The 25,638-nt window shown below is 39.8% G+C and overlaps 1 protein-coding gene, 2 non-coding genes and 1 pseudogene across 3 annotated transcripts in view; 1 reads left to right on the top strand and 3 right to left on the bottom strand.

Moving 5' to 3' along the window:
- LOC134326853 (E3 ubiquitin/ISG15 ligase TRIM25-like) overlaps positions 1-11,904 on the bottom strand; it is an 89,607-nt gene extending 77,703 nt beyond the window's left edge. The window contains exons 1-3 of the mRNA XM_063008978.1: positions 11,326-11,904; positions 11,113-11,208; positions 10,381-10,614 (exon numbers count right to left, since the gene is read on the bottom strand). Of these exons, the coding sequence (XP_062865048.1) occupies positions 10,381-10,614; positions 11,113-11,208; positions 11,326-11,904 (909 nt within the window). The remainder of the gene's footprint in view (positions 1-10,380; positions 10,615-11,112; positions 11,209-11,325) is intronic.
- A 1,846-nt stretch (positions 11,905-13,750) lies between these two features.
- Positions 13,751-21,233, bottom strand: LOC134326325 (putative protein MSS51 homolog, mitochondrial; annotated as a pseudogene).
- Positions 21,234-22,318: 1,085 nt separating this feature from the next.
- trnak-cuu (transfer RNA lysine (anticodon CUU)) lies at positions 22,319-22,391 on the top strand. The gene has a single exon. It is a non-coding gene; the product is annotated as a tRNA-Lys (tRNA).
- Positions 22,392-23,708: 1,317 nt separating this feature from the next.
- Positions 23,709-23,781, bottom strand: trnak-cuu (transfer RNA lysine (anticodon CUU)). The gene has a single exon. It is a non-coding gene; the product is annotated as a tRNA-Lys (tRNA).
- Positions 23,782-25,638: the final 1,857 nt, after the last annotated feature.

The raw sequence follows: 25,638 nt of genomic DNA, 5'->3' as shown, positions 1-25,638 counted from the left end.
TTACTTCAAATACATCAGCATCCAAAATATTACAGAAAAGTTTTACATCTGATAAAGCTCTGCCATCAATGCATGGCATGCAATGCATCAAGCACTCGGTAAACAACACCACCGCGACAAATGTATATCAAACAAAAGCATGAGAGCTAAACCAGCACATACCTGGATCTGTTATCTTCAATCTGAGTCCAAATTTATGTTCATTAGTCCTTCCATTCCAGATAAAATCCACTTTTTGTAAATGTTTACAAACACCGGCGGCCATTTTGAATAGTTACAAGCATGTTGTATAAGTTTATAAGTCAATAACACGCGAATATCAGATCGTATCATAATGAGAGAGCGCTCACAGTAATCACAAAACCTCCCTCTAACTGATAGCGCTCAGAGTTTGGCTGTGAGATTGCGCAATACCTTTACAGCCAATGTAGAGACAGTATCCATCTCACCACCTAATACTTGTTTTTCATTGGAGAAATGCAAAAATATTAGCATATTTTGCTTTTGATTGGAGGACCAGCTTATATCCCGCCCCGCTTTTTGCATTTAGCCTCTCGGATTAGTCTAAACAGCTGTATTTCACCAGCCGTCACCATGGATACACATTACGCACGCTGAAACCTGGGCTTCTGAGTCAGTAAAGTGAGTCAAACTTCCCTCTTAGGGCTGATAATACAGTGTGAATCTATTTAAACGACTCAGTTCGTGAAAAGTTCAACCGGCTGCCTGTATCTTGTTACAAAAGTAGCGGTTTGTATATGTGTGTGCGCGCTGGGGGAAGGGAGCGCTGACTGGCTGCCTGTGAGAGTTCATCACTCCAAAAAACACTCAAATGTTATAAATAATGACTTTATAAAGTATAAATAATGCATTTTACACATTTTATCTGCAGTATAATCTGTTTATTCTGAGTTAGAAAGCTTTGGAAAGATTTGGAGAGCAGTAAAGTGTGATGCCACTCCGGGTGCAATAACTCAAAATCAGAATGAGTTAGAGGTCTAAAATCTGGGCTGGTGACAGAAAACCCCTTTGGCTACAACTCTATATATGTTGTGTAGATGGTCTGCAGACCTGCAGTCCTACTTATACTCACTGAAACTTTGGATTTAAAAAAAAAAATGTAAAAAGCGCCTACATTTTGGGGGGTTTTTGTCATCATTTGATCATTGTAACATAACATCATGGCATTTGGCTGTGTTTTTCTGATACTTTAAAGGGTTCTCTATAACACTGAAGTATAATTTTTGTGTTATCTTATAAACTTTCTGAATGAGAAGCCTTAGAAACTAGGTATGTCTTTCAGGCGGAAAATGCACAAAAATAGGCCGGACTGCCAAGGGGATTAGTGCACATCTAAACCCTGTTTTACGGTATGATTCAAGTTTTATTGCGCATCTACACCCTGTTTTACGGTATGATAAAACTTTCAGTGCGCATTTACAACCTGTTTAACGGTAGGATTCAAGTTTTTTGTGCGCATCTAAACCCTGTTTTCGGTACCCTTAAACTTTTAGTGCGCATCTACACCCTGTTTTACATTGTGGGACTGCTGAGGCATGTAAGCTGTTTCCTTATCGAAATTTAACCCGAAAACGGAGCGCGGAGAGAGCGACACACACACAGAGAGAGAGAGCGAGAGAGAGAGAGACACACACACACACACACACACACACACACACACACAAACTCAAAAGAAGCTTTATTGGCATGACAAATAAGGACATTCGTATTGCCAAAGCAAGTTACAAGGAAAAATTAAAAATAAAAATAAGAAAAAACAAAAATATACAGAACAGTTATATGTGCAAAATATATAAAATAGAATAAAATATTAATAAAAACAGTGCAAAATAATAACAATAAAAATTATAATATTTACATTAATGAGGTAGTAATAACGATCAGTTTGTGTGTGTGTGTGTGTGTATGAGACATGGTCACCCACTGTCCCTCACCTGGTGGCAGGTGTGTGGGTGTAGAGTGCTGCTAGTGTGCAGCTCTCTCTGTGCTCCCCCAGTAGGTGGGGCAGTTTGTCGGGGTCTGGGAGGGAGGTAAAGTTGGGAATGATGTTATTAAATTTAGGGAAGAATTGAGAGCGGATGTGGTGGTACTTGGTACACCGGGTGAGGAAGTGCAGCTCCATCTCTACTTACTGAGAGTGCAGTAGTGCTGGCACAGCCTCTCCTCCCATGGCAGCCAGGACCGGGTGTGTCGCCCCGTCTCAATGGCCAGGTCATGTGCACTCAGTCTGTACCTCGTCAGGGTGTTTCTTAATTTAGGGTCAGATACTGTGCTCAGATAGTCTGCTGCACTGTAGTGTCTGTTTAGGGCCAAATAACACTGCATTTTACTCTGAGTTTTAGTTTCAGTTTCCCAATAATTCAGATATTTAGTTCTGAGTTTTTGTGTAATTTGGTTTATTCTAATTGGGTTTGCAGATTTCTCCTGTTCCTGAGTCTTTATTGTGTTAGTGTGTGTTAGTGGTGTGTCGGCGTGTGTTATTACAGTGTCTGTGTGTGTTAGTGGTGTATCTTTGTGTGTTGGTGGTGTATGGGTGTGTGTTAGTGGTGTATCTTTGTGTGTTGGTGGTGTGTGGGTGTGTGTTAGTGGTGCATCTTTGTGTGTTAGTGGTGTATGGGTGTGTGTTAGTGGTGTGTCGGCGTGTGTTATTACAGTGTCTGTGTGTGTTAGTGGTGTGTCTTTGTGTGTTGGTGGTGTATGGGTGTGTGTTAGTGGTGTATCTTTGTGTGTTAGTGGTGTATGGGTGTGTGTTAGTGGTGTGTCGGCATGTGTTATTACAGTGTCTGTGTGTGTTAGTGGTGTGTCTTTGTGTGTTGGTGGTGTATGGGTGTGTGTTAGTGGTGTATCTTTGTGTGTTAGTGGTGTATGGGTGTGTGTTAGTGGTGTGTCGGCGTGTGTTATTACAGTGTCTGTGTGTGTTAGTGGTGTATCTTTGTGTGTTAGTGGTGTATGGGTGTGTGTTAGTGGTGTATCTTTGTGTTGGTGGTGTATGGGTGTGTGTTAGTGGTGTATCTTTGTGTGTTAGTGGTGTATGGGTGTGTGTTAGTGGTGTGTCGGCGTGTGTTATTACAGTGTCTGTGTGTGTTAGTGGTGTATCTGTGTGTGTTAGTGGTGTATGGGTGTGTGTTAGTGGTGTATCTTTGTGTGTTGGTGGTGTATGGGTGTGTGTTAGTGGCGTTATTACTGGTGGTGTGTTGGTGGTGTATGGGTGTGTGTTAGTGGTGTATGGGTGCAATGACTCAGGACAAGTTGGATGAGGGGACTGGTATGTTTGCTCAGCTCTTGGTGTTTAAGGGCTTTATAATGATAAGTTTGGGGGTCGCTCTCATTTAGATGGTTCCAGAAGTTGATTGCTCTTCTCTGTATGTTTATAATTAGAGGAAATCAGCCTAATTCTGCCATGCACGCATTGCACAAACACACACACACACACACACACACACAAACTGATCATTATTACTGTAAATATTATAATTTTTATTGTTATTATTTTTGCACTGTTGTTATTAATATTTTATTCTATTTTATGTTTTTTTGCACATGTAACTGTTTTGGATATATTTGTTCTTTCTTACTGTTATTTTTTATTATTTCTCTCTAACTTGCTTTGGCAATACGAATGTCTTTATTTGTCATGCCAATAAAGCTTCTTTTGAGTTTGAGTTGAGAGAGCCGTAACCGAGCTACAGAGAGAACATGCAGAAAAGAAGCTCTGCTCTTATAATAACAAATAATTGAGAAATAAACTATAAACTTGTTTAGTTATGTTAAATCTGATTCGTTCATGGCGCGAACTGAGCTTTTCGAGCCTAACTTACATAAGAACAAGTACAGGGAGCGACTGAGGGCTCTGGACCAGGAACTCTGTGTCTGCCTCTCATCCATCCCTGCCAGAATTGGGCGATTGTGTGCATCATCCCAGGCTCAGGTTTCCCATTAAAAGTAAGTCACGTTTACCCCTCCCTCCCTAAATGACACCTTATGGTGTGTGTGCGCGTGTGTTAGCAGTCCGAGGGATGCTGAGTGTAAATTTTTTAATACATTTTAGACTGGGGTGACTTGAGATTTTGCATACTTTTAAAGGGTGCCATAACTGAAAAAAGGCTGAGAAACACTGGTGTAGTAGACAAAAGGTAAGTAACTGTGCACACTTATATACATATATACATAACCTAGGTTTATTTTCATATTCCTTCAGAATGTTGGGGATGAGGCAGGCTATCTGACCTAATCACATACATTAACTTTAAACTTTTAATGCGCATCTACACCCTGTTTTACAGTATGATTAAAGTTTTAGTTTGCATCTAAACCCTGTTTTACAGTACTCTTAAACTATTAGTGCGCATCTACACACTGTTTTACGGTTTGATTAAAGTTTTAGTGCGCATCTATACCCTGTTTTACGGTACCCTTAAACTTTTAGTGCACATCTACACCCTGTTTTGTGGTATGATTCACGTTTTAGTGCGAATCTAAACCCTGTTTTATGATATCCTTAAACTTTTAGTGCGCATCTACACCCTGTTTTACAGTAGGATTCAAGTTTTAGTGCGCATCTAAACCCTGTTTTACGATACTGATCACATTGCCTACATTTAAATGTGAGTTCAAATCTAAACCCTGTTTTACAGTACTGATCACATGGTCCACACTAAAAAGTTATGTGCGCATGTAAACCCTGTTTTACGGTACCCTTAAACTTTTAGTGCACATCTACACCCTGTTTAACGGTATAATTCAAGTTTTAGTGTGCATCTAAACCCTGTTTTACAGTACCCTTAAACTTTTAGTGCGCATCTACACCCTGTTTTACAGTAGGATTCAAGTTTAAGTGCGCATCCAAACCCTGTTTTACGGTACCCTTACACTATTAGTGCGCATCTACACCCTGTTTTACAGTATGTTTAAAGTTTTAGTGCACATCTAAACCGTTTGTTACGATACTGATCACATGGTCTACACTAAAAATTGTAATGCGCATCTAAACCTTTTTTTACAGTACCCTTACAATTTTAGTGCGCATCTAAACCCTGTTTCACGGTATTGATCATATGTTCTACACTAAAAATTTTAATGCGCATCTAAACCCTGTTTTACGGTATTGGTCACATTGTTGACACTAAAACTTTTAATGCGCATCTAAACCCTGTTTTACGGTACAGGTCAGAATGTCTACACTAAAAGTTTTAGTGCGCATTTAAACCTTGTTTTACGGTACAGGTCACATGGTCTACATTAAAGGTTTTAGTGCACATCTACACCCTATTTTATGGTACAGGTCACATGGTCTACACTAAAGGTTTTAATGCGCATCTAAAACCTGTTTTGCGGTACCCTTAAACTTTTAGTGCGCATCTACACCCTGTTTTCTGGTACCGGTCACATTGTAGACAATTAAAGTTTTAGTGCGCATCTAAACCCTGTTTTACGGTACTGATCACATTGTAGACAATGAAAGTTTAGTGCACATCTAAACCCTGTTTTATGTTACTAATCACATTGTCTAAACAATCTTAATGCTAATTATTAGAAATAAAAACCTGATGCTTCAGCTTTACTTTGTTAATCTTTCCTAACTTACATCAGTGTGTTTGGAAAGGTTGTATGGGGAGTTTCTGTTCTGTTCTGAAATGCTGATATTTCTGTATCTTTGGGTAAAACATAAGAAACACTTAAATCTTACATGAAGAAACTTACACTCCTTTCACTTTTAGAGAACTTTTGTTTGAAGTAAAGGATGCTGGAAAAGGGGGAGCAGTCTATGCCATTACTTATTATTACCTATTATTTATTATTTATAAATTATTTATTAATTTGCAATACAACATCACAACAATAATAAGGTGTTTTGTAAGGTGTTGCAGGCAGCAATGACGACTTTTCCGGTACATGGTTAAGAAAAGGTTGAATACAGATGATTTGTTGTAGTGTTTTTGTACCAAATGCAGATGAAAGAGGATCAGCAGCAGCAGCTGAGCGGTGTGTGTAGTTCTCTGTGTGTTTTGTCTCTGTTTCAGGATCTTTTATTTGAAAAGCTGCGTGTAGAACAGAGAAAGTAAAGGACGACACACAGCGGAGTGTAAGGCTAAACGATGGACGTCTATAAGAAGCAGCATATTTACAGCATCACTCGCTTACGGCCACACCACCCTGAGAACGCCTGATCTTGGAAGCTAAGCAGCATCGAGCTTGGTTAGTACTTGGATGGGAGACCGCCTTGGAATACCAGGTGCTGTAAGCTTTTATCCACACACACCCACCTTCACTCCAAACCTCCTGTTACACACTGACCCAGCGGCTTTTTCTTCATCAAAGCAACACAATGAGACAAAGATCAGCTCATACTTTCATTCTTACTACAGTAAAACACTCACCGCCCCGCTCGTACGACTTATACTTAATTATACGAAATTATACTGTAAAAATTACAAAAAAAAAAAATAATAATAATAACAACTTCATGACACATTTAGAGTATGTGTAAAAGAAATATGATATGGAAATATGAGATCTTGTGACCATGTTTAAAAATCATTGTGATGTCGCCCTCCAAAGGTGCCACAAGAGGGCGACAAACTGCTGTAGGCTGAATGAGCAGAGATAAACTGATGAAGGCTGAATGAACGTACCACAATGCAAATAACTATTTCTGTGAAAGAATCAAATCCCCTCTGACACCATCCACACGTATCTAAGTTCTGCTGTATTATTCCTCACCATGTGCTGGTTTCACTTTTAAACTTGTGTTTTACAGCTCAGGAGAAATCAGGTGAGAATCAGCTTCTGCAGGAGACTAAAACACATCATGTGGCTTAATGTACTAAACAGCCTAAGAACACTAAACGTCTCTCAGTTATTACTGCTCATAAGCGCTCGCTACTGCTGAAATGACCAACATTCATATAATAACCATCATATGACCATCATTTATATAATAAGATTTTGCTTATAATAGACATGGGAAGAAAGAAGTATCATATTTACCCTTTTGAAATGTACAAGAAGAAATCGGGAAACGGGGTAAATACTTTTTCACAGCACCGAATAAATGGTGGTTAATAAATTGAAAAAGAAAATCTCCATAAATGTGTCACTGTCTTACAGATTTTAAAATCACTCAAACAATTTAATGTTACACTTTCATGTAAATTTTACATTTCATTTGTTAAATCTGACAGTTTCACTTTTGATTTATTATCAACTCTAAACCCAGGGTAGAGGATCTGAGTGAACATGGTCTGAACTCTGTGGATGAGCTTCATTGTATCAGAGACGCTGTAGAAGGACAGAGTTCCTGCTTCATAATCCACATACACTCCTATTCTAGAGGAACTCTGCATTATGGGAATTTCAGTCTTTTTCTTATTGTGCCAGAATGAAAATCTGGATGGAGAACAGTACAAACTCCAGGACTGATCATTACCTCCAAACACACACTCATAACCATCTCCCTTCCTGCTGATGCTTTTATATGACACTGCAATATAAACTGCATAATCCCCACTCCACTCAACCTCCCAGTAACAGCGTCCACTCACACGCTCTCTACACAGAACCTGGGGGTAAACATCAAATCTATCTGGATGATCAGGATACGACTGTAATGTTCTACTGCAGGTCATCACTTTGTTCTCCTTAGACAGACGGAGGATTTTATTTACTGTGTTAGGATCCAGTGTGAACCGACAAAAATCTGGATAGAAAACACAAAATTAATCAATTAACATAGAAGAGAGAGAGAGTGTGTGTGTACAGTGTGTGTGTGTGTGTGTGTACAGTGTGTGTGTGTGTGTGTGTGTGTGTCCTTGTGAGAAACTTACATTGTATAAAATCTTCTCTGATTTCAGGTTTAGGAGGTGAAGTAATCCGGACTTTCTTCACTGCAGAAAGAGTAACAGTACAATCACTAATCACAGTAAATATTTACACCAGAAACTGTCGCAGGTACAGCCAGTAAGAAGTTTGGCATGTTCTTCCAGTGTTTGTCTAAAGTGACCTTAAGTCTGAGTAACTGTGTGAGTGTATTTCATTTAACCCTAAATTCACTGTGACCACGAGCAGTACTGGGTTAATGAGTAAATGAATGATGATGTTAGATGTAAAATGTTCATGTTGGTGGATTTGATTGTTTTGTTGGATGTTTTAGTACCGAAGCATTTTGGAGACAATGGAACACTGAGGGCTTGAACTTCATCTGGTATCGTCTCACACTGCTCTTTCCAGAATTCCTCTACTTTCTCTCTCAGCTGAGATACAGACTTTGTAACATCATCAAATGAGAGGAAAGGGCTGATTGTGATGGCGGCGTATTCTGCAGATCCAGCAGGAGCCGAGAGAGACTGAAAATTCTACATCCAGACAAATAATGTTCACAGAGAAACAAGATGATGATGAATCACAAATGATGGACGACAGACATGAAGCACAGAGTGAAGTTTCACCTAATAACATTAACAGTATTTAATGATCTCTCAGAAAAGCTGATTCTGATTCTCACAATTTCTCAGAACCCCGAGTGTTACGACTTTATGGGTCATAATAGGGCTGGGCGATATATCGAGATTTTATAATATATCTATATATTTTCATACGCGATATAAGATAAGACAATATCGCGTATATCGATATAGATGTTGCGTTCCAGTTAGATCAGACAGTTCGTCTTTCTCTTCTCCCAGTTTGTCTCTGCACATGTTCACCTGCCCCGCCCCTCTCCCTCACTGAACACAACTCACCCCTCCCCACCGCTTCACCAGTAATTCCTGCAGGCAGCGATAGCATGGAGACGGATAAAGACGTGACAGAAGCTATCGAGGAGGAGCTGCTTACTAAAAAGAAAAATAATGGCTCTTTTTGGAATTAATTGGAGATGGTTCGAATTCAAAGTGTCAGATGAGCAGCAGAATAATGTATTCTGTAGAGAACGCCGAAAACAAGTCCAGACAAAAGGTTCCAGCTCCGTGTACCTTCATTCGTTTTCACTTCAAATCCCAAAGTTAAAAAACAAGAAAACGAGTCGTTATTTGTTTTAAAAACCAACACAAGCGCATGCACGCGCTGACATGCACGTATTTACTTCACATTAAGTGTTGAGAAAGTAATAATAACGTAGCGGTGGGTCTCCTGTTGTTCTGACGTGTGAGTTGTGTATGTGATGTGCATATATTTGCTCTATCTGTAAAAACAATTATTATGGAGAGTGATTTCTGTACTGGATGTTGTACGTGGTTGTGTTAGTTTATACTGGACGATTGCCCGACGTCCGACACGTCATTTATTTATCTTCTATTATATTATTTCTTGTTGTCGGCCAATAAACAACCAAACATTATTAAATTGCATGAACTAACTCTGCAGTAAACAAGGAGCAAACAGCAATTAAACAACAAATAAAGCTGTTAAATAATAATAAAGTGCATGAAGAAGAACGCTGATTAAAATGCATTAAATGTTGTAATAGTTACACAGTAACATGAACGATTAGTTCTGCCTGTATTACAGAACTGAGTTCTATACAGTAAAAGAAAATATTAATGTAAATGTTAATGTTGTGGCGACATATACATAAAATAATGTATAAAGTCCAAACATGGGGGGTGGGGGGTTAACGAGGGGTTTACTTTAACGGGGTTTTACTTTTAATGTCACACAAGCTCAGCCGGAAACCGTCATTCCGACATCTTCCCTACACACTCGCTCCCTGCGCCCTATAGTACACTTAACATTCTTAAAGGGCCAGACAATATATTTGTAATTCACATTAGACGACAGGAGATGCCTTAGAAAACAACTTTTTTTTTTCTTAGAATAGCTTTTTTTTTTTTAAGGAAAAATAATTCTTGTGTGAAGCTTCCCCAGCATGAATATTAATAAAAGTGCCTGTAAAAAAATTGGAACATGTAGCTTTGTCTCAGAAGTGTCTTTTTGTTATTACCTTATGGGATAAAAAATATATCGAGATATATATCGTATATCGCCATTCAGAAAAAAATATCGAGATATAATTTTTTATCCATATCGCCCAGCCCTAGGTCATAATGTGTTTTGTGTAGGGGGATTTTCCCTATGTTACAGATATGTGGAAGATGCACGAAGATGCGCAAAAGCAACCACCAAAGAGAAACGCCTATAAAAAGGAGACTTCTGGAAGAACAGCAGAGGATGCTTTGCTTGTGAAGTGGTTTCTGTTGCATTTTCGACTCTCCCCAACATTAAGGTTTAAGGGAACAAATTTCTCAACAAAAGGCATGAAGTTTCAAAGATTTCGAGTTTAGGGGAAGACAATTTACAAGGTACCTCTGTAATTTATTACTTGGACTGGTGCAGCAATACTATAATTATTTTTAGTGCTGTTACCTGGAGGAAATGGACGGGATCCTCTGTGTGTGAAAGCTGCTCCAGTTCAGCATCTTTCCTCTTTAGCTCTACAATCTGCTGCTCCACCTGCTTCAGGACTTTTTCAGCTCGACTTACTTCTGCTGTCTCTCGATCTCTGATCAGATCTTTTAGCTCAGAGCATCTTCTGTTAATTGAATTGATTAGTTCAGTACAGATCCTCTCAATGTTCTTCACTGCTGTCTGTGCAGAACACTGTTAGAAAAGTCAGAAAGAGGAAGTGATTCTCACTCAGATATTTGTCCATCCTTCACATTCATATGTAGCTACTGGCCAGACTAAGACTTTCATCACTTATAGCTTGGTGATGGTGCTAAATGGCTTGATTTTTCATACCCTTGAAAATGTTACCATCATCATCATGTCCACATTCTCAAGTCTTTAGCAGAAATCTTATACAGTCATTTATGTTAAAGCATCTTGATCCAAAGCAACAATCAATCTTTTTGGGTGGCCCAGTCAAAGTCCTAATCTGATTTTATCACCATCATAATTATTAGCACAACCTCAGAATTGTTGTACAGCATCAATCACCAACTAACCAGGCGAAATTACATTTTTATTTTGAATTAATGAACAAAAATGTTCCATCACTTGCAAAGTTACCTGTAAAATATGTCATTTTTAATGGAGATTGGTTTAAGGGAGGAGAGTCGGACTGATCCTGAGAGCTTTTTTGTTTATACAACTTACCTTGTAAGACTCCACAGCGTTTATCAGCTCACAAAGTTCCCTCTCTCTGTTCTGGATTTTCTCCTGGAATTTTCTCTGAATCTCCAGCAGCTGCTTCTACACAGAATAACAATTCAGAATTTACTTCTATTGTGTACGAGCACCACATAAACAACGTCAGTGTAAATGCTAATGAGTTGTTACTTGTTAAAGAGAGCTGTATAATATTTTTACCTGTTTCTCAGTTTTTTCTGCTGCAGCTGATATTGTATCATGTCCTTTATGATCATCCATGGTACACATCATGCAGATACACTGCTGATCAGTATGACAGTAAACCTCCAGCAGTTTATTATGCTGAGAGCATATCTGGTCCTGGAGTTGCCTGGAGGCTTTAACCAGCTTGTGATTCCTATAAGCAGGAATTTGATAATGAGGCTGAAAGTGAGTTTCACAGAAAGAGGCCAAACACACCAGACAGGATTTTACTGCTTTGGATTTTCTCTCTGTACAGAAATCACAATCCACATCATCAGGTCCAGAAGGAAGGGAACCCTGGGATTCTTTCTTCCTCAGGTCCTCTACAACTTTTACCAGAATAATGTTTTTCCTCACAACAGGTCTTGGAGTGAAGGTTTGTCTACACTGTGGACAGCTGTATGTTTCTTTATCATCCTCCTGATCCCAGCAGTTATTAATACACACCATACAGAAACTGTGTCCACATAGAATAGTTACAGGATCCTTCAGTGTTTCCAGACAGACTGAACAGCTGAACTCGTCCTGAGTTACTAACATTTTGGACTCAGCCATTTTTCTACATGTAAACAGAAACACCAAAAAACACAGCAAGTTATTTATGGCAGCTCAAACTTCTTGGTTTAGTTTGTGAGCGTCATGTTCAAAAAAAGTTCATAAAGTTACTTTATACATTAATGTACAGAAGTGTGGAAATGTATAAACTCACCTGCGTTCATCAACTTAAATTATCAACAAAACTACAAACACAGACACTGAACAGATCCGCACTCTAACAGAACAGGTTATATTTATGTACATTACATAACACTCACAAGACGGGTACCGTCCCAATATAACTTGGGAGCATACCTTAAGTGCACTAATTCTAAACTAGCACTTACGTTGACACCCCCAACGTGCTCTCATGTTACATGCATCACATATTTCAACATGTTACTTTCCAAAATTCAACTCTTTAAACTTTTGTAACTTCACCTTTGTTGCAAGTTTTGTCATTACCTCAGCATCATGTTTTTTGTTGAACAAAATAAGTATTTTACTGTAGTAAGAATGAAAGAATCAGCTGATATTCTTCAAAACACACCGAGAACCACACGCACTGCTCAGCTGCTGCTGCTGATCCTCTTTCACCTGCATTTGGTACAAAAACATCACAACAAATCATCTGGATTCAACCTTTCCTTAACCATGTACCAGAAAAGTCATCAATGCTGCCTGCAACACCTTACAAAACACCTTGTTCTTGCTGTTGTGATGTTGTTTTGAAAACTAATAAATAATTTGTAAATAATAAATAACAGGTAATAATAAATAATGACATAGGAGCTGGAAAAGGGGGAGCAGTCTAACAACAAATTCCTGATGGTTTGGTTTAGGCTGGTTTAGAAAGACAATCGAGTTTTGCAAAATGTTGTTCAGTCTTAATAACCGTGTGTAGTAAAGGATGATTAGATCTCGTAGTAACCACTGGAACTCCTCATTGCTTCAGTATTTATATATTAAGTAAAACTGTTGATGCTGTAAGAAAAAGGAAACAAACAAAAACCATCAAGCATGATCATAAAACACAGTAACCCCAACCTCTGTACAACAGTACAACCCCCCCCCACACACACACACACTGTGTACATCCACCCAGCATCTTACAGAATGTGAGGATGAGGGTTCAATCATAAGCTGTTTTACAAAGACATGCCAACAGCATCAGAATTTAGGATGTAATAACACTCACAATCATTTACACAATGTAATTACCCCCATCAATAAAATATTCATCTCTTATACACACAAAACCAATAAACTAAACCAGATCATCCATAAACCAGTGGTGTTTAATAATAGAGGAGAAAATCCACGTTCACAATCACTATAGTGTGTGTCCTCTGTTCCCACATCATTACAGAATTATGTTATAAGACATACCCATGTCCCAACTTTTTGGGAACATGTTGCAGTAATCAAATGTACAATAAGCACGTATATTTACCTCAATTTACTTCAAAAAACTTTATTGTAGTAAATTAATTTTAGGAAAAACTCACAGAATACAGTCAGGTAGCTCTAGCAAAGTCCATTAAAATGATGCATTGTTTTTGTAAACCTCCAACAGTGATCCTTGAAGGTTTTTTCAGAGTTACCATTCGCTGCATTGTGTGTGAGGGCAAAACAATCTTGGGTCCTCGTCCAGGCAAGTTTGTTTAAGTTCCAGTTGATCTATTTTATCAGCTCCACTTACCATATAGAAGCACTTTGTAGTTCTACAATTACTGACTGTAGTTCATCTGTTTCTTTACATGCTTTGTTACCCCTTTCACCCTCTTCTTCAATGGTCAGGACCCTCACATAGCAGGTTTTATTTAGGTGGTGCTGGTGTGTTAGTGTGTGTTGTGCTGGTTTGATTGGAGTTTTTAAACAGCTCATTGTCACTGCTTGAGAATCATCCACCAACCAAAAATATCCAGCCCACAGCGCCCCATGGGCAGCATCCTGTGACCACTGATGTAGGTCTAGAAGATGATTGACTCAAACAGCAGCAATAGATGAGCGATCGTCTCTGACTTTACATCTACAAGGTGGATCAACTAGGTAGGAGTGTCTATTAGAGTGGACAGTGGGTGGACATGGTATTTAAAAACTCCACTCATACCAGCACAACACGCACTAACACACCAGCACCACCTAAATAAAACCTGCTCTGTGGGGGTCACACACTGAACTTGGGTTACATGATCATTTGAAGGCATGACGCTTAAACCCAAAAACTGTGAGAGACTTATAAAACTACCTGCTGTAGCACTTTGCCTGCTATCTTGTCCTTGTAAATAAGCATTACACATGTGAGAACTTTTAATAATCAGCCAAATGTAAACAAGTAACCACAGTACAAAATAATTCCAGAGGAAATCTCACAACATTAAGGTTGAAATTGTACAGAGAGGCCATTCAAATTATTCTATTAACCTCAAAAGATCCTATACTGATTAAGTTTGGTCTTCCTCTTTGTCCTCCAGCAGACCTTGGAAGGTCAGGTAAAAGGCACTGCAGTAGCTTGTTTCCTTGTTGGGACTCGACTGCACCTGCTCAGGTTTCTTGGAGCTGAATGGGTTTGGTCCAGTACTTTTAATGTCCATCTCTAACTCCAGCAGAATTTGCAGGGAGTACTGCAGCTCCTCATCACTGACAGAAAGAGAGAAGAAGAGAACGATGTATGATTTATTAAAGAGGGCAAAAGTACAGAGAGGAAACCCAGAACAAGTCGGAGACGACCACCAAGTGGCACAGCACGTGCCCAGCATGGGTCAAACTCTAGGGTACAATCTGCGAAAGGGCCACAACACCAATGGGGCAGCCAATCAACCATAGAACCAGCAACCTTCTGATCCAAGTAAACAGGTATGAAGAAACCTAAAGCTCTCAGTTCACATGCACTTGTTATTCATTCTGACAGCTTGAGATGATTTGCCATGCTGAATGACTTAAACTGCCTAAATCCAGCTGAGCTTGTACAGATGTGTTACAGTTGTAATTGAGCCAATAATGTCTCTGCAAATCCCAAATCCACATCTTAAAACATTTGTTCAGTTATTTCCAAGGGGGGCACAATCAGCGATGTCTAGATGTGAGATCTAAAACATATAAATGTGACAAATAATGCAGTCCCAGAAGGTTGGCTGTGTCTCCAAGCATAAGTCTCACACCAACATACAGACTTATGTTTTGTTCATATAAAAAGGGACACAGTTTAGTGTAAATCCAAGTGTTCAGATTTGTAGATGTGCATGTGTTTTTATTCTTACTTGCTCATGGTGAACATGGTGGGTATATTGTAATCTCTTAGTAGCAACAGTGTCGGTAACCAGCCATCTGACATTCCCTGATGAGAATCAAACCCTGCAACAACAACAACAACAGAGAGTGTTGGGTCATCTGCTGTACTACCTCCTAGGCTCATGTGTCAAGTATTACAGACCTCTAATTGTGCTCACTATTGCTTCTAAATTCATGACTACCAAGGATTAAACTATTGAGACATTTGAGACTCTGGTTTAAGAACCAAACCATTAAAATGGCAGATGTGAACAGACAATGTACACCAACCAGGCATAACATTATGAGCACTGACAGGTGAAGTGAATAACACTGATTATCTCTTCATCATGGCACCTGTTAGTGTTTGGGATATATTAGGCAGCGAGTGAACATTTTATCCTCAAACTTGCTGTGTTAGAAGCAGGAAAAATGAGGAGCTAAGCGAGTTTGACATGGGCCAAATTGTGATGGCTAGACGACTGGGTCAGAGCATCTCCAAAACTGCAGCTCTTGTGGGGTGTTCCCAGTCTGCAGTAGTCAGTATCTATCAAAAATGGTCCAAGGAAGGAACAGTGGTAAACCAGAGACAGTGTCATGGGCGGCCAACTGCTGAAGAAGTTAATGCTGGTTCTGATAGAAAGGTGTCAGAATACACGGGGCATCACAGTTCGTTGTGTATGGGGCTGCATAGCCACAGACCAGTCAGGGTGCCCATGCTGACCCCTGTCCACCACCAAAAGTGCCAACAATGGGCACGTGAGCTTCATAACTGGATCACAGAGCAATGGAAGAAGGTGGTCTGGTCTGATAATTCACGTTTTCTTTTACAACGCGTGGATGGCCTTGTGCGTGTGTGTTGCTTACCTGGGGAACACACGGCACCAGGATGCACTATGGTAAAAAGGCAACCTGGTGGAGGCAGTGTGATGCTTTGGGCAATGTTCTGCTTGGAAACCTTGGGTCCTGCCATCCATGTGGATGTTACTCTGACATGTACCACCTACCTAAGCATTGTTGCAGACCATGTTCACCCTGTCATGGAGACGGTTCCCTGATATCTGTGGCCTCTGACACAAAGCAGAAATGCTTCAGGAATGGTTTGAGGAGCACAACAACCAGTTTGAGGTTCCAAATTCCCCAGATCTCAATCCAATCGAGCATATGTGTGATGTGCTGGACAAACAAGTCAGATCCATGGAGGCCACATCTCACAGCTTATAGGAGTTAAAGGATCTGCTGCTAACATCTTGGTGCCAGATACCACAGCACACCTTCAGGGGTCCAGTGGAGTCCCTGCCTCGATGGGTCAGGGCTGTTTTGGCAGCAAAAGGGGGGTCAGCACATAATGTTATGCCTGATTCTTGTGTCAGGCTGTGATATATATACAGTATGTGTAATAACAAAATGATGCATTTAGTATGTTCACATTTTAAATAATATGAATAGTTGTTTAGTACCTGGGTGAAATCCCACCACAAGATCTGGTCTGGTTGCCTCTCCTTTCTCCACAAGCTCCTCCCAGAACTGGTGGTAAAGTCCCTTGTAGGCACTAATGTAGACTCTACCTCTGGGACCAAACCCCCTTAAAGGAGGCCTTACAATGGGTCCCTGTACCACTCCCGGTCCTACCATGACCACCTCCAGCCCCTGATGCCCGGGGAACATACGACTTAGCTCATCCATGTCGGTGGTCCTCGCTCCCAGGGTCTCGGTGTTTCCTGCCCCCACCACATGGATGGTTAGGGGTCGGGAGTAGGGATTCAGATTGAACATTTGCATCGCCATTCCTATCGTCAGAGGACGGGAAAAGAATTCACTACACACACGGCACACTGATTCACAAAGCTCCTCGTCATGTGGCCGGGCCTGCAGGCATTGCTCCAGAGGTCTGTCATGTTTTTTCCAGACAGAATGGGCTCCAGTCGGGCTGTAAGGTCACCTTGCATGGATAGCCAGTCATCCCAGCATCGGACCTCTTTAGCAGGTTTAGACCACGCCTCTGTGGGAAAGGGCAGGTCCCCTATTGAGGGTTAAACATAAAAATGCATTGATTATTGAATCACTTCCACTTTATGTACTTTTGGTAATTTATTTGTCATCAAAATAAATTGGTCATATACGCTGATCAGCCATAACATTAAAACCACCTTATTGTTTCTACACTCACTGTCAAGTTCATCAGCTTCACTTCCCATATAGAAGCATTTTGTAGTTCTACAAATACTGACTGTAGTCCATCTGTTTCTCTGCATGCTGTTCTTCAATGATCAGGCATTATTTAGGTGGTGGATCATTCTCAGCACTGTAGTGACACTGACATGGCGGTGGTGTGTTAGTGTGTGTTGTGCTGGTATGAGTGGATCAGACACAGCAGCGCTGCTGGAGTTTTTTAACACCTCACTGTCACTGCTAGATTGAGAATCGTCCACCAACCAAAAATATCCAGCCAACAGCGCCCTGTGGGCAGTGTCCTGTGACCACTGATGAAGGTCTAGAAGATGACCGACTCAAACAGCAGCAATAGATAAACGATCGTCTCTGACTTTGCATCTACAAGGTGGACCAACTAGGTAGGCGTGTCTAATAGAGTGGACAGTGAGTGGACACGGTATTTAAAAACTCATACCAGCACAACACACACTAACACACCACCACCATGTCAGTGTCACTGCAGTGCTGAGAATGATCCACCACCTAAATAATAGCTGCTCTGTGATGGTCCTGTGGGGGTCCTGACCATTGAAGAACAGGGTGAACGCAGGCTAAAAAGTATGTAGAGAAACAGATGGACTACAGTCAGTAATTGTAGAACTACAAAGTGCTTCTGTATGGTAAGTGAAGCTGATAAAATGGACAGTGAGTTTAATGTTATGGCTGATCAGTGTAATTTTAACACATGTATATGTTAGTGATGGTTTAAGCAAAATTAAAACTAGTTTTGTACAGTGTAGAATTATTTTTGATCATCATACCTTGATAAATAAGCCACTCGACAAGTCTATCTACAGCAGCCATGCGCAACTTTGAACAATATTTCTTATGGGTGCTCCAGTCCTGCTTCTGACAGTCCTTACTACAGTAATATACATTCAAACACCTGCAAAAGCCAGATTGTAGTACATCAAATACAAACAGGGGAACAGTCATTGATTTCAGGCTATGATTTAACAGGAGAAGAAAGAGACTAAAAACTAAACCAGCTAAATTATCTTGTCTGTATCATGTAGAAGGAAGCAGCATAAACTATGAAGTGGATGACGTATCAGTGAAAAGCAGTCTGGGGAATTTACACAATATGAGTCCGAGTCAAGTCAAGAGTTTTTAGGCTAGAGTCCGAATCAAATCACGAGTCAATATAATAAACACCAAACATGTAAATGTAACGTAGAAATAAACATAATCTGTAAGTTCAGATAAAAAACAACAACAGATTAGCGACTGTATTTTGCCGTTTTACTTAGTGCCTTTACTTTTCTAGTCATTGTGAAAATGAACATAATTTCCATAACAAGAAGGTACCAGTTAAAAGCTTCAACTGATACGTTTTGTTTTCATTGCGATAAATCACGGCACAGCAGCCAAAATCCAAAACACAGCTAAAAAAAATCATAACCACTGCTTACCTTAGATTCTGTTCTTCCAGATGCTATTAAATGTATAAGCGTGTGTCCCATTAGGAATAAAATCCGTCATTTTGTAAATGTGCTTATAATTAAAAACCTCCAAACTTTTCCCGGTTGTGAAGTAAAACACTAACTCGTTAGAAAGCCAATCAAGCATTTCATTGACACAAACTTAATGAATGCAAATAACAGCATTTCGTAATAAAAATTACAATCAGAAGGTCTGATTGGTTCGGAAAGCGCTCTTTCAACCATTAGCACCAATTCTGTAGGAGCGTTCCATTCACCCCGGTTGTTCCTGTGAAGTGGACACTACGTAGGGTATTCCACCGTTTTATGTGAGATTCCAATCCAAAGGTAACGAAAATGTTTAAATGAAGTGAACTTTAAACTGTGTAGGGAGTAGGGAGCGACGCTTCATCACTACGCCGGAACATTTACCCATTACGTGCGTTGCCGGGTTAAGACGGCCAGATTGTTATTAGAGAGCAGAATATTTATAATAATAATTATATATACATTAAAATATATACATCAATATATATATTAACACATGCTGACGCTAGCGACTCTTGTTGTTCACAAGTAATTCTTTAGCGAGTCATGAGTCGAGTCCGAGTCGAGTCTGAAGTCGCTGTGTGAAGTCTCTGCTATTTTGTAATAATCACGGATGTCACCATCAGGTATATTTATTAAATGTTGGGCTGATGGTAGTTAGTCAGAGTACACATGTTAAGTGTAGATGGTTTGGGAAGCCTGAATGATGTTCTTAATGGTCAACTAATTATGGCTAAAAAAGTACTTCCTAAACAGCAAGGGGTGCTCACAGGAAACTGTGGTGAGTCCCTTCCAATAGTGTTTCAAGGAGGCAAAAATCTATGAACCACTGACAGGGTGTTGGGCTGCCAAGACTCATCGATTCCAGATAAGATAAAGGTTCATATTGGTGATGAAGTGAATGTGTACACAGTACATCATACTCTTCTGTGTACTGTGGGCTGCACAGTCATAGGCCAGTCACAGTGCCTGTAAACATGAACATCGGTTGAACTGATGATTTTTCGTTTTTTGCTCTGGTATTACACATCTCTCACTAGAGCTGGGTAACACTGTCACCTCACTGTAAGAAGGTTCTGGGTTTGATTTCCAGGTGGATTGGTGGGTACTTTCAGTTTGAAGTATGCATGTTCTCCCTGTGTTTGCGTGGGTTTCCTCCAGAAGCTCCAGTTTCCTTCCACAGTAAGAAGACGTGAAAGTGAGGTGAACTGGAGAGGTGAATTGTCCATAACTGTATAGCTGATAGAGCTCATCTGCTGCTACCTGCTGGTTAAAGTCTCCAGGCTGCTTTCTAATGGTTCATATAAACACAAATACTGACGAGTCTTACTGATGAACTGATGTCTGAAGAATAGAGAATCTTAAGAATATTGATGTTTTGATTAGCTGATTTTATGAAACAAAGAACTATCCACTAATCCTGCAGCATGTTTATAATCATTACAAAGTTATAACACATCCAGTCAGAACAGATCTTTACTTCTTACCTCGCACAGCGTCTGAGTGAATCTGCTGCTTGGGACGACTGTTTTCCACATCTGCAACAGAATTGAAACGATTCCTCCATCTTCTGGAACATTTCCTTCTGAGAGTGGAAGATGAGCGATGTTCTGTCTGCACCCTCCAGCACACTGCAGAAAAAACAAGTTGAATCATAACAATTTTACTCACACAAATGTACATGCATCAGTTTACAAAAATGATAATGTATCAATATTTTACACTTAACCAGAGAATAAAATAAAACTACTAATGTACAAAAATGTAAATAATAAGGTAAAACATTGCATAACTTCTGCACATTTTATTGCATCTAATACTTGCATAAGGTTGTGAAATATGTGTGTGTGTGTGTGTGTTGGGATATTTTAAGCTTTTTGTTCCTCATTCTTGACCTCCATGTGGAGCTATAAATAAAAAACATAGAAGCCTCATGGTGCAGCTGCTTCTTCTAGTCAGTAACAGAGGTTCAGCTGTTTTTGGACTCCCGTATCGCTGCACGAGTTTAATGTTCTTTTCTCAGACAACAATTCACAAAAACATGAACATAATATAAATTAATAAATTAATATAAATGTTCAGCTCATATTATATGAGTCTTCATTCCATAAAACTGCATGAGAAATCATTCATGACTGCTATAAACCTCCATCATCAGATTAGATTAGTTTATATTTATGCTGCTGTTACAGGTTTTTAGGAAAACATTACAATAATATGATGTGATGCTATAAAGTATGTAATGAACGTAGCATTCATATAGAAACACAATGTAAAAAAGTTATTTTAATGAAACACTGAGGTGCTTACAACACTACAGATTACTGTGACATACTGTATTACCTACTTATAATTCACCATAGCGGTCTCTTACCTGTGTGTGTCTGTCATTATGAATCAGTTCAGTTTCCACCATGTGTGAAAGCTTGAAATCACCAAATCGATTCTTAATCAGATGATTCGTTCGGTTCGTTCCTCAGTTCAGGCGCACACTGAGAACTCAACCCGCTTTTTATAGATCCTACTACTGCACCACCCACAAGCCTCTGGAGCTTTCTGGTTCAGGGGACACAACATGAGAGTATTAAAACACTCAGCACTAATCTGACATATGTGATACACCATTTATTAACAATTCAGATTCATTATACCAGGGGTCACCAACCTACTACTACTACTTATAATTAATATTAATATACGTGAAGACTCTCTCTCTCTATTAATGATTATATATATATATATATATATATATATATATATATATATATATATATATATATTCGAACTCTGAATGGATGTCATTCAGGGCACTTGTCAACACATCAAACGTGTGCAAACCTCTCAGTTGTTTACAGACTAAGGCTGCCGACATCTTTTGAGACTGTCAGGGTCAATCCAATGGCCAGTAATCCCAATGAAGCTCCGCCTATTGTCAGACCAGCAGTCGATGGTGGTGGCAATATAGACATTGCTGTCTAGTAATTTCTTATGATCAGACTTTCTTAATACACATCTAAGAGGTTTTGTGGGTTCTAAACTACATATTTCTTTAAGTTCTTGACTGAGCTTAATGCCGCCAACCAGTGACTGGAGCAGATACGACTCAGGTCCTAGGATTTGTACGTGTAGATTCTGGGTTTTAGGAGGTTCAGCTGCTGTTAATATTTTTTTCCAATTGAACTAAAAACACAACCTGAATTGATGTTTAATTGTTCATTAAGACTTCACTAAGAGTTATTACCATCAAGCAAATGTAAAGCATATTTCTACATGAAGAGCATCTGTTTCCAGATTATATACACTGAAGTTTAAAGAATAATGGAGCTGGTTCAGTAATTGTGTAGTAGTTTAAAAGCAAATTTTGTTTGTTTGTAAACTGTGAATTAGTTCTTAATCTGGTCGTGATGTTAGTGAATGAAACCTACATCACTCTGATGGTCTGACCGATGAGCTGTCTGTTCTGACATGTTACTTAAGCCCGGCTAGCTCAGTCGGTAGAGCATGAGACTCTTAATCTCAGGGTCGTGGGTTCGAGCCCCACGTTGGGCGAGTATCTTCATTTAACATCTACGAAAACCAAAAGGACGTTTTTCCACTTTCTCCGGTGACTTATCAGGTGCATGTTTGTGCTTGTAGGACTCTTGTTTACTGAATGTTTTTAAGTTACTTACTTCCACTATTCTGTGGGACTACACGTTGTTGTATCTCATATCTGTTTGATTAACAGGCAGGTTGTGCAATAAGTCACTCGTCCCTGGGTGGGCTTGAACCACCAACCTTTCTGTTAACAACAGAATGCACTAATCGATTGCGCCACAGAGACACACACCTAGATGTTTCATTGGATGGTACACATGGGTCATATGACTTGTTGACATTTAAGTCAGGCTAATAAACAGTATAACACTCAGTGTTGCCACCTTACAGTATCTCACAAAAGTACGTGCACCGCCCACATTTCTGCAAATATTTTATTATATCTTTTCATGGGACAACACAATAGAAATGAAACTTGGATATAGCTTAAAGTAGTCAGTGCACAGCTTGTATAGCAGTATAGATTTTTTGTTGGTTATCCTGGGTCGGTTCATGATGCAAGGGTACTAAAAAACTGCCCTGTATATAAAGAGGGCTCATACCCACCTGCTCTTTAGACTGCTATAGAAGACTGCTCTTTATATGAGCTAAGATCTCTCAAAGCATTTTATCACTATTGGTGTGAGAGCGATGGGCCGGTAGTCATTCATACATGTGATGCTGGACTTCTCTGGGACTATAATAACATGAAATATATAATTATTTGCATTAGCAGAGAATTTACACAAGTGAAGACTGAAGAAATGTTTGGTCTGTTTCAGATACACACGTACAAATTAGTTAAAACCAGCTGTTGTGGTCTAAGTGCTGTAGGTTGTGATGTAGTTTTTCTCTTATTCCTCAGTGAAATTGATTGAAGTCAGTATTTCTCGTTGTGAAGTTTTGCTTTGATCTTCACTGAAAGAGTGCAGACTCTAATGGTTTCTAAAGTCAAAAACGTATTTGCCCTTCAGTAAACGTTTGTAAATAATGTGACCCGTGTGTACCGTCCAATGAACTAGCTGTGTGTGTGGCGCAATTGGTTAGCGCGTTTGGCTGTTAACCGAAAGGTTGGTGGTTTGAGCCCACCCAGGGAGGAGTGCCTTTTATTGCACAACCATGCCTGATGATCAAACGGATATGAGACGCAACAACAACAACGTGTAGTCCCACAGAATAGTGGAAATAAATAACTGAAAAACATCCAGTAAACAACAGTCCTACAAGCACAAACATCCACCTGATAAGTCACCGGAGACCGGCTGTCCATTGACATCAAATGAAGATAGTCGCCCAACGTGGGGCTCGAACCCACGACCCTGAGATTAAGAGTCTCATGCTCTACCAACTGAGCTAGCCAGGCTTAAGTAGCATGTCAGAACAGACAGCTCATCGATCAGACCATCAGAGTGATGTAGGTTTAATTCACTAACAACACGGTCAGATTAAGAACTAATTCACAGTTTACAAACAAACAAAATTCAGAATAAGCAACAGAAACAGACTTAGGCTGCGTCCGAAATCGCATACGTACTAGATTGGAGGAAATATGCACAGCTCTGCCGACAAAGAAGTATGTACTTTCAGTACAGAAGTGTGGAGTATGCACACAACACAACACCCGTACGTACTACGTCCGCCATCTTACCAACGTAAAGTGACCATAGTTACAGACTGCATGCTCATTTCAAGCTCCACTCGCCAAAATTTTGGGTATCTATTGTCTTTATTTGCGCCACTTACTGATTAATCTATAGTCATGTATCCCGACTCCACACTGAGACGGCAGAGAGTAGTAAATCACAGAAGAGAACTAAGAAAGTTATTGATTTTTTTACCTCAGAGATAATGTAAGTACTGCCAACCTCTTTAGCAACAGTATACTACATTACCATGATTAGACTAATACAATGAAATAAATGACAAAATGATAGATCTGACACATTAATAATTACAGTAGAATAATTTTTCGAAAATCGTCTGTGCACAACATTGTGCACAGAATGAGTATGGCTGTCAGAGGGCTCGTCAGGAGGATCATCACCCTACCAACTGGTGATGAACTAGAGTGTGTAGGATCCGAATGTTTTAGAGTGGCAGTTGGTGCTACTGATGGGTGCCACATTCGAATAAAACCCCCATCTGCCAACGCACAGTGCTACCTAAACAGGAAGCTGTTCCACTCGATTCAGCTTCAAGCCATCTGTGACCACCAGGGGAAGTTCAGAGACATTTTTGTTGGTTACCCTGGGTCGGTTCATGATGCAAGGGTACTAAAGAACAGCCCTGTGTATAAAGAGGGCTTATACCCACCTGCAGGACGATACATTCTTGGGGATGGGGGTTATCCCTGCATTAATACACCCATCCGGCTCCTGACCCCCTATCGAGAGCCTGTGCAGAACCCTGTACAGGCTCGTTTTAACAGCAAACTGTCCAAGGCCAGGAATGTGGTGGAAAGGGCTTTTGGAATGATGAAGACAAGATGGCATTCCATTTTCTTTAAAGCCCTTGAGGTGAGCCCTGTCTTCGCCCCGGAGGTTGTTGCATGCTGTGCGGTGCTCCACAACCTCTGTATCACTCATGGAGACATTATTGAGCCAGAATTAACAGAGGTACATGTTGACCAACCAGAGCCTGTAATAAATGACATTACATCAGGTGAAGATGCAAAGCATCTGGCTGCAGCTGTCTCAGCACCACAGCACAGCATACCAGCTCTTTATGAGCATGATTATATTTACAAAAAAATTTTGTTAATAGGTTCATGTTGTTTGTTTTTACGTTTTGTTCTACAGTTCTTGATTGTCTCTTGACATTAACAGTTTATGCATTATTTAAAAGTAAAACTTGAATATTTTTTTAATTACAATTTCCAATTTTCCAATTTTTCTATTTTTAATTAAGATTAAATGAAAAAGAAAATTCTTTATTTCCATTATTTGCCAACACATTTTCTTTCTCACAACATGCAATAATACTACAACACTTTTTGATTTTCAACTATTTATTTTTTCATTAGAATCTGTAGGATTTCAATAAACCTTTCCTCTCTCTCTCTTGCCTCCCTATCTCTCCTTTCCTCCCTCATTCTTGCTTCCTGGTCTCTCCTCTCCTCTCTCTCTCTCGCGTCTCTCGCTCTCGCTTTTCCTCTCTCTGGTGCGCCTCTTGCTCTCTCTTCTCCTCTCTTTCTCTTCTTTCCCTTTCTCTTCTTTCCTAC

Source organism: Trichomycterus rosablanca, chromosome 14 (assembly GCF_030014385.1).
Source record: "Trichomycterus rosablanca isolate fTriRos1 chromosome 14, fTriRos1.hap1, whole genome shotgun sequence".
Classification (NCBI taxonomy): Eukaryota; Metazoa; Chordata; class Actinopteri; order Siluriformes; family Trichomycteridae; genus Trichomycterus; species Trichomycterus rosablanca.
This window is presented reverse-complemented; position numbering and strand designations above follow the sequence as displayed.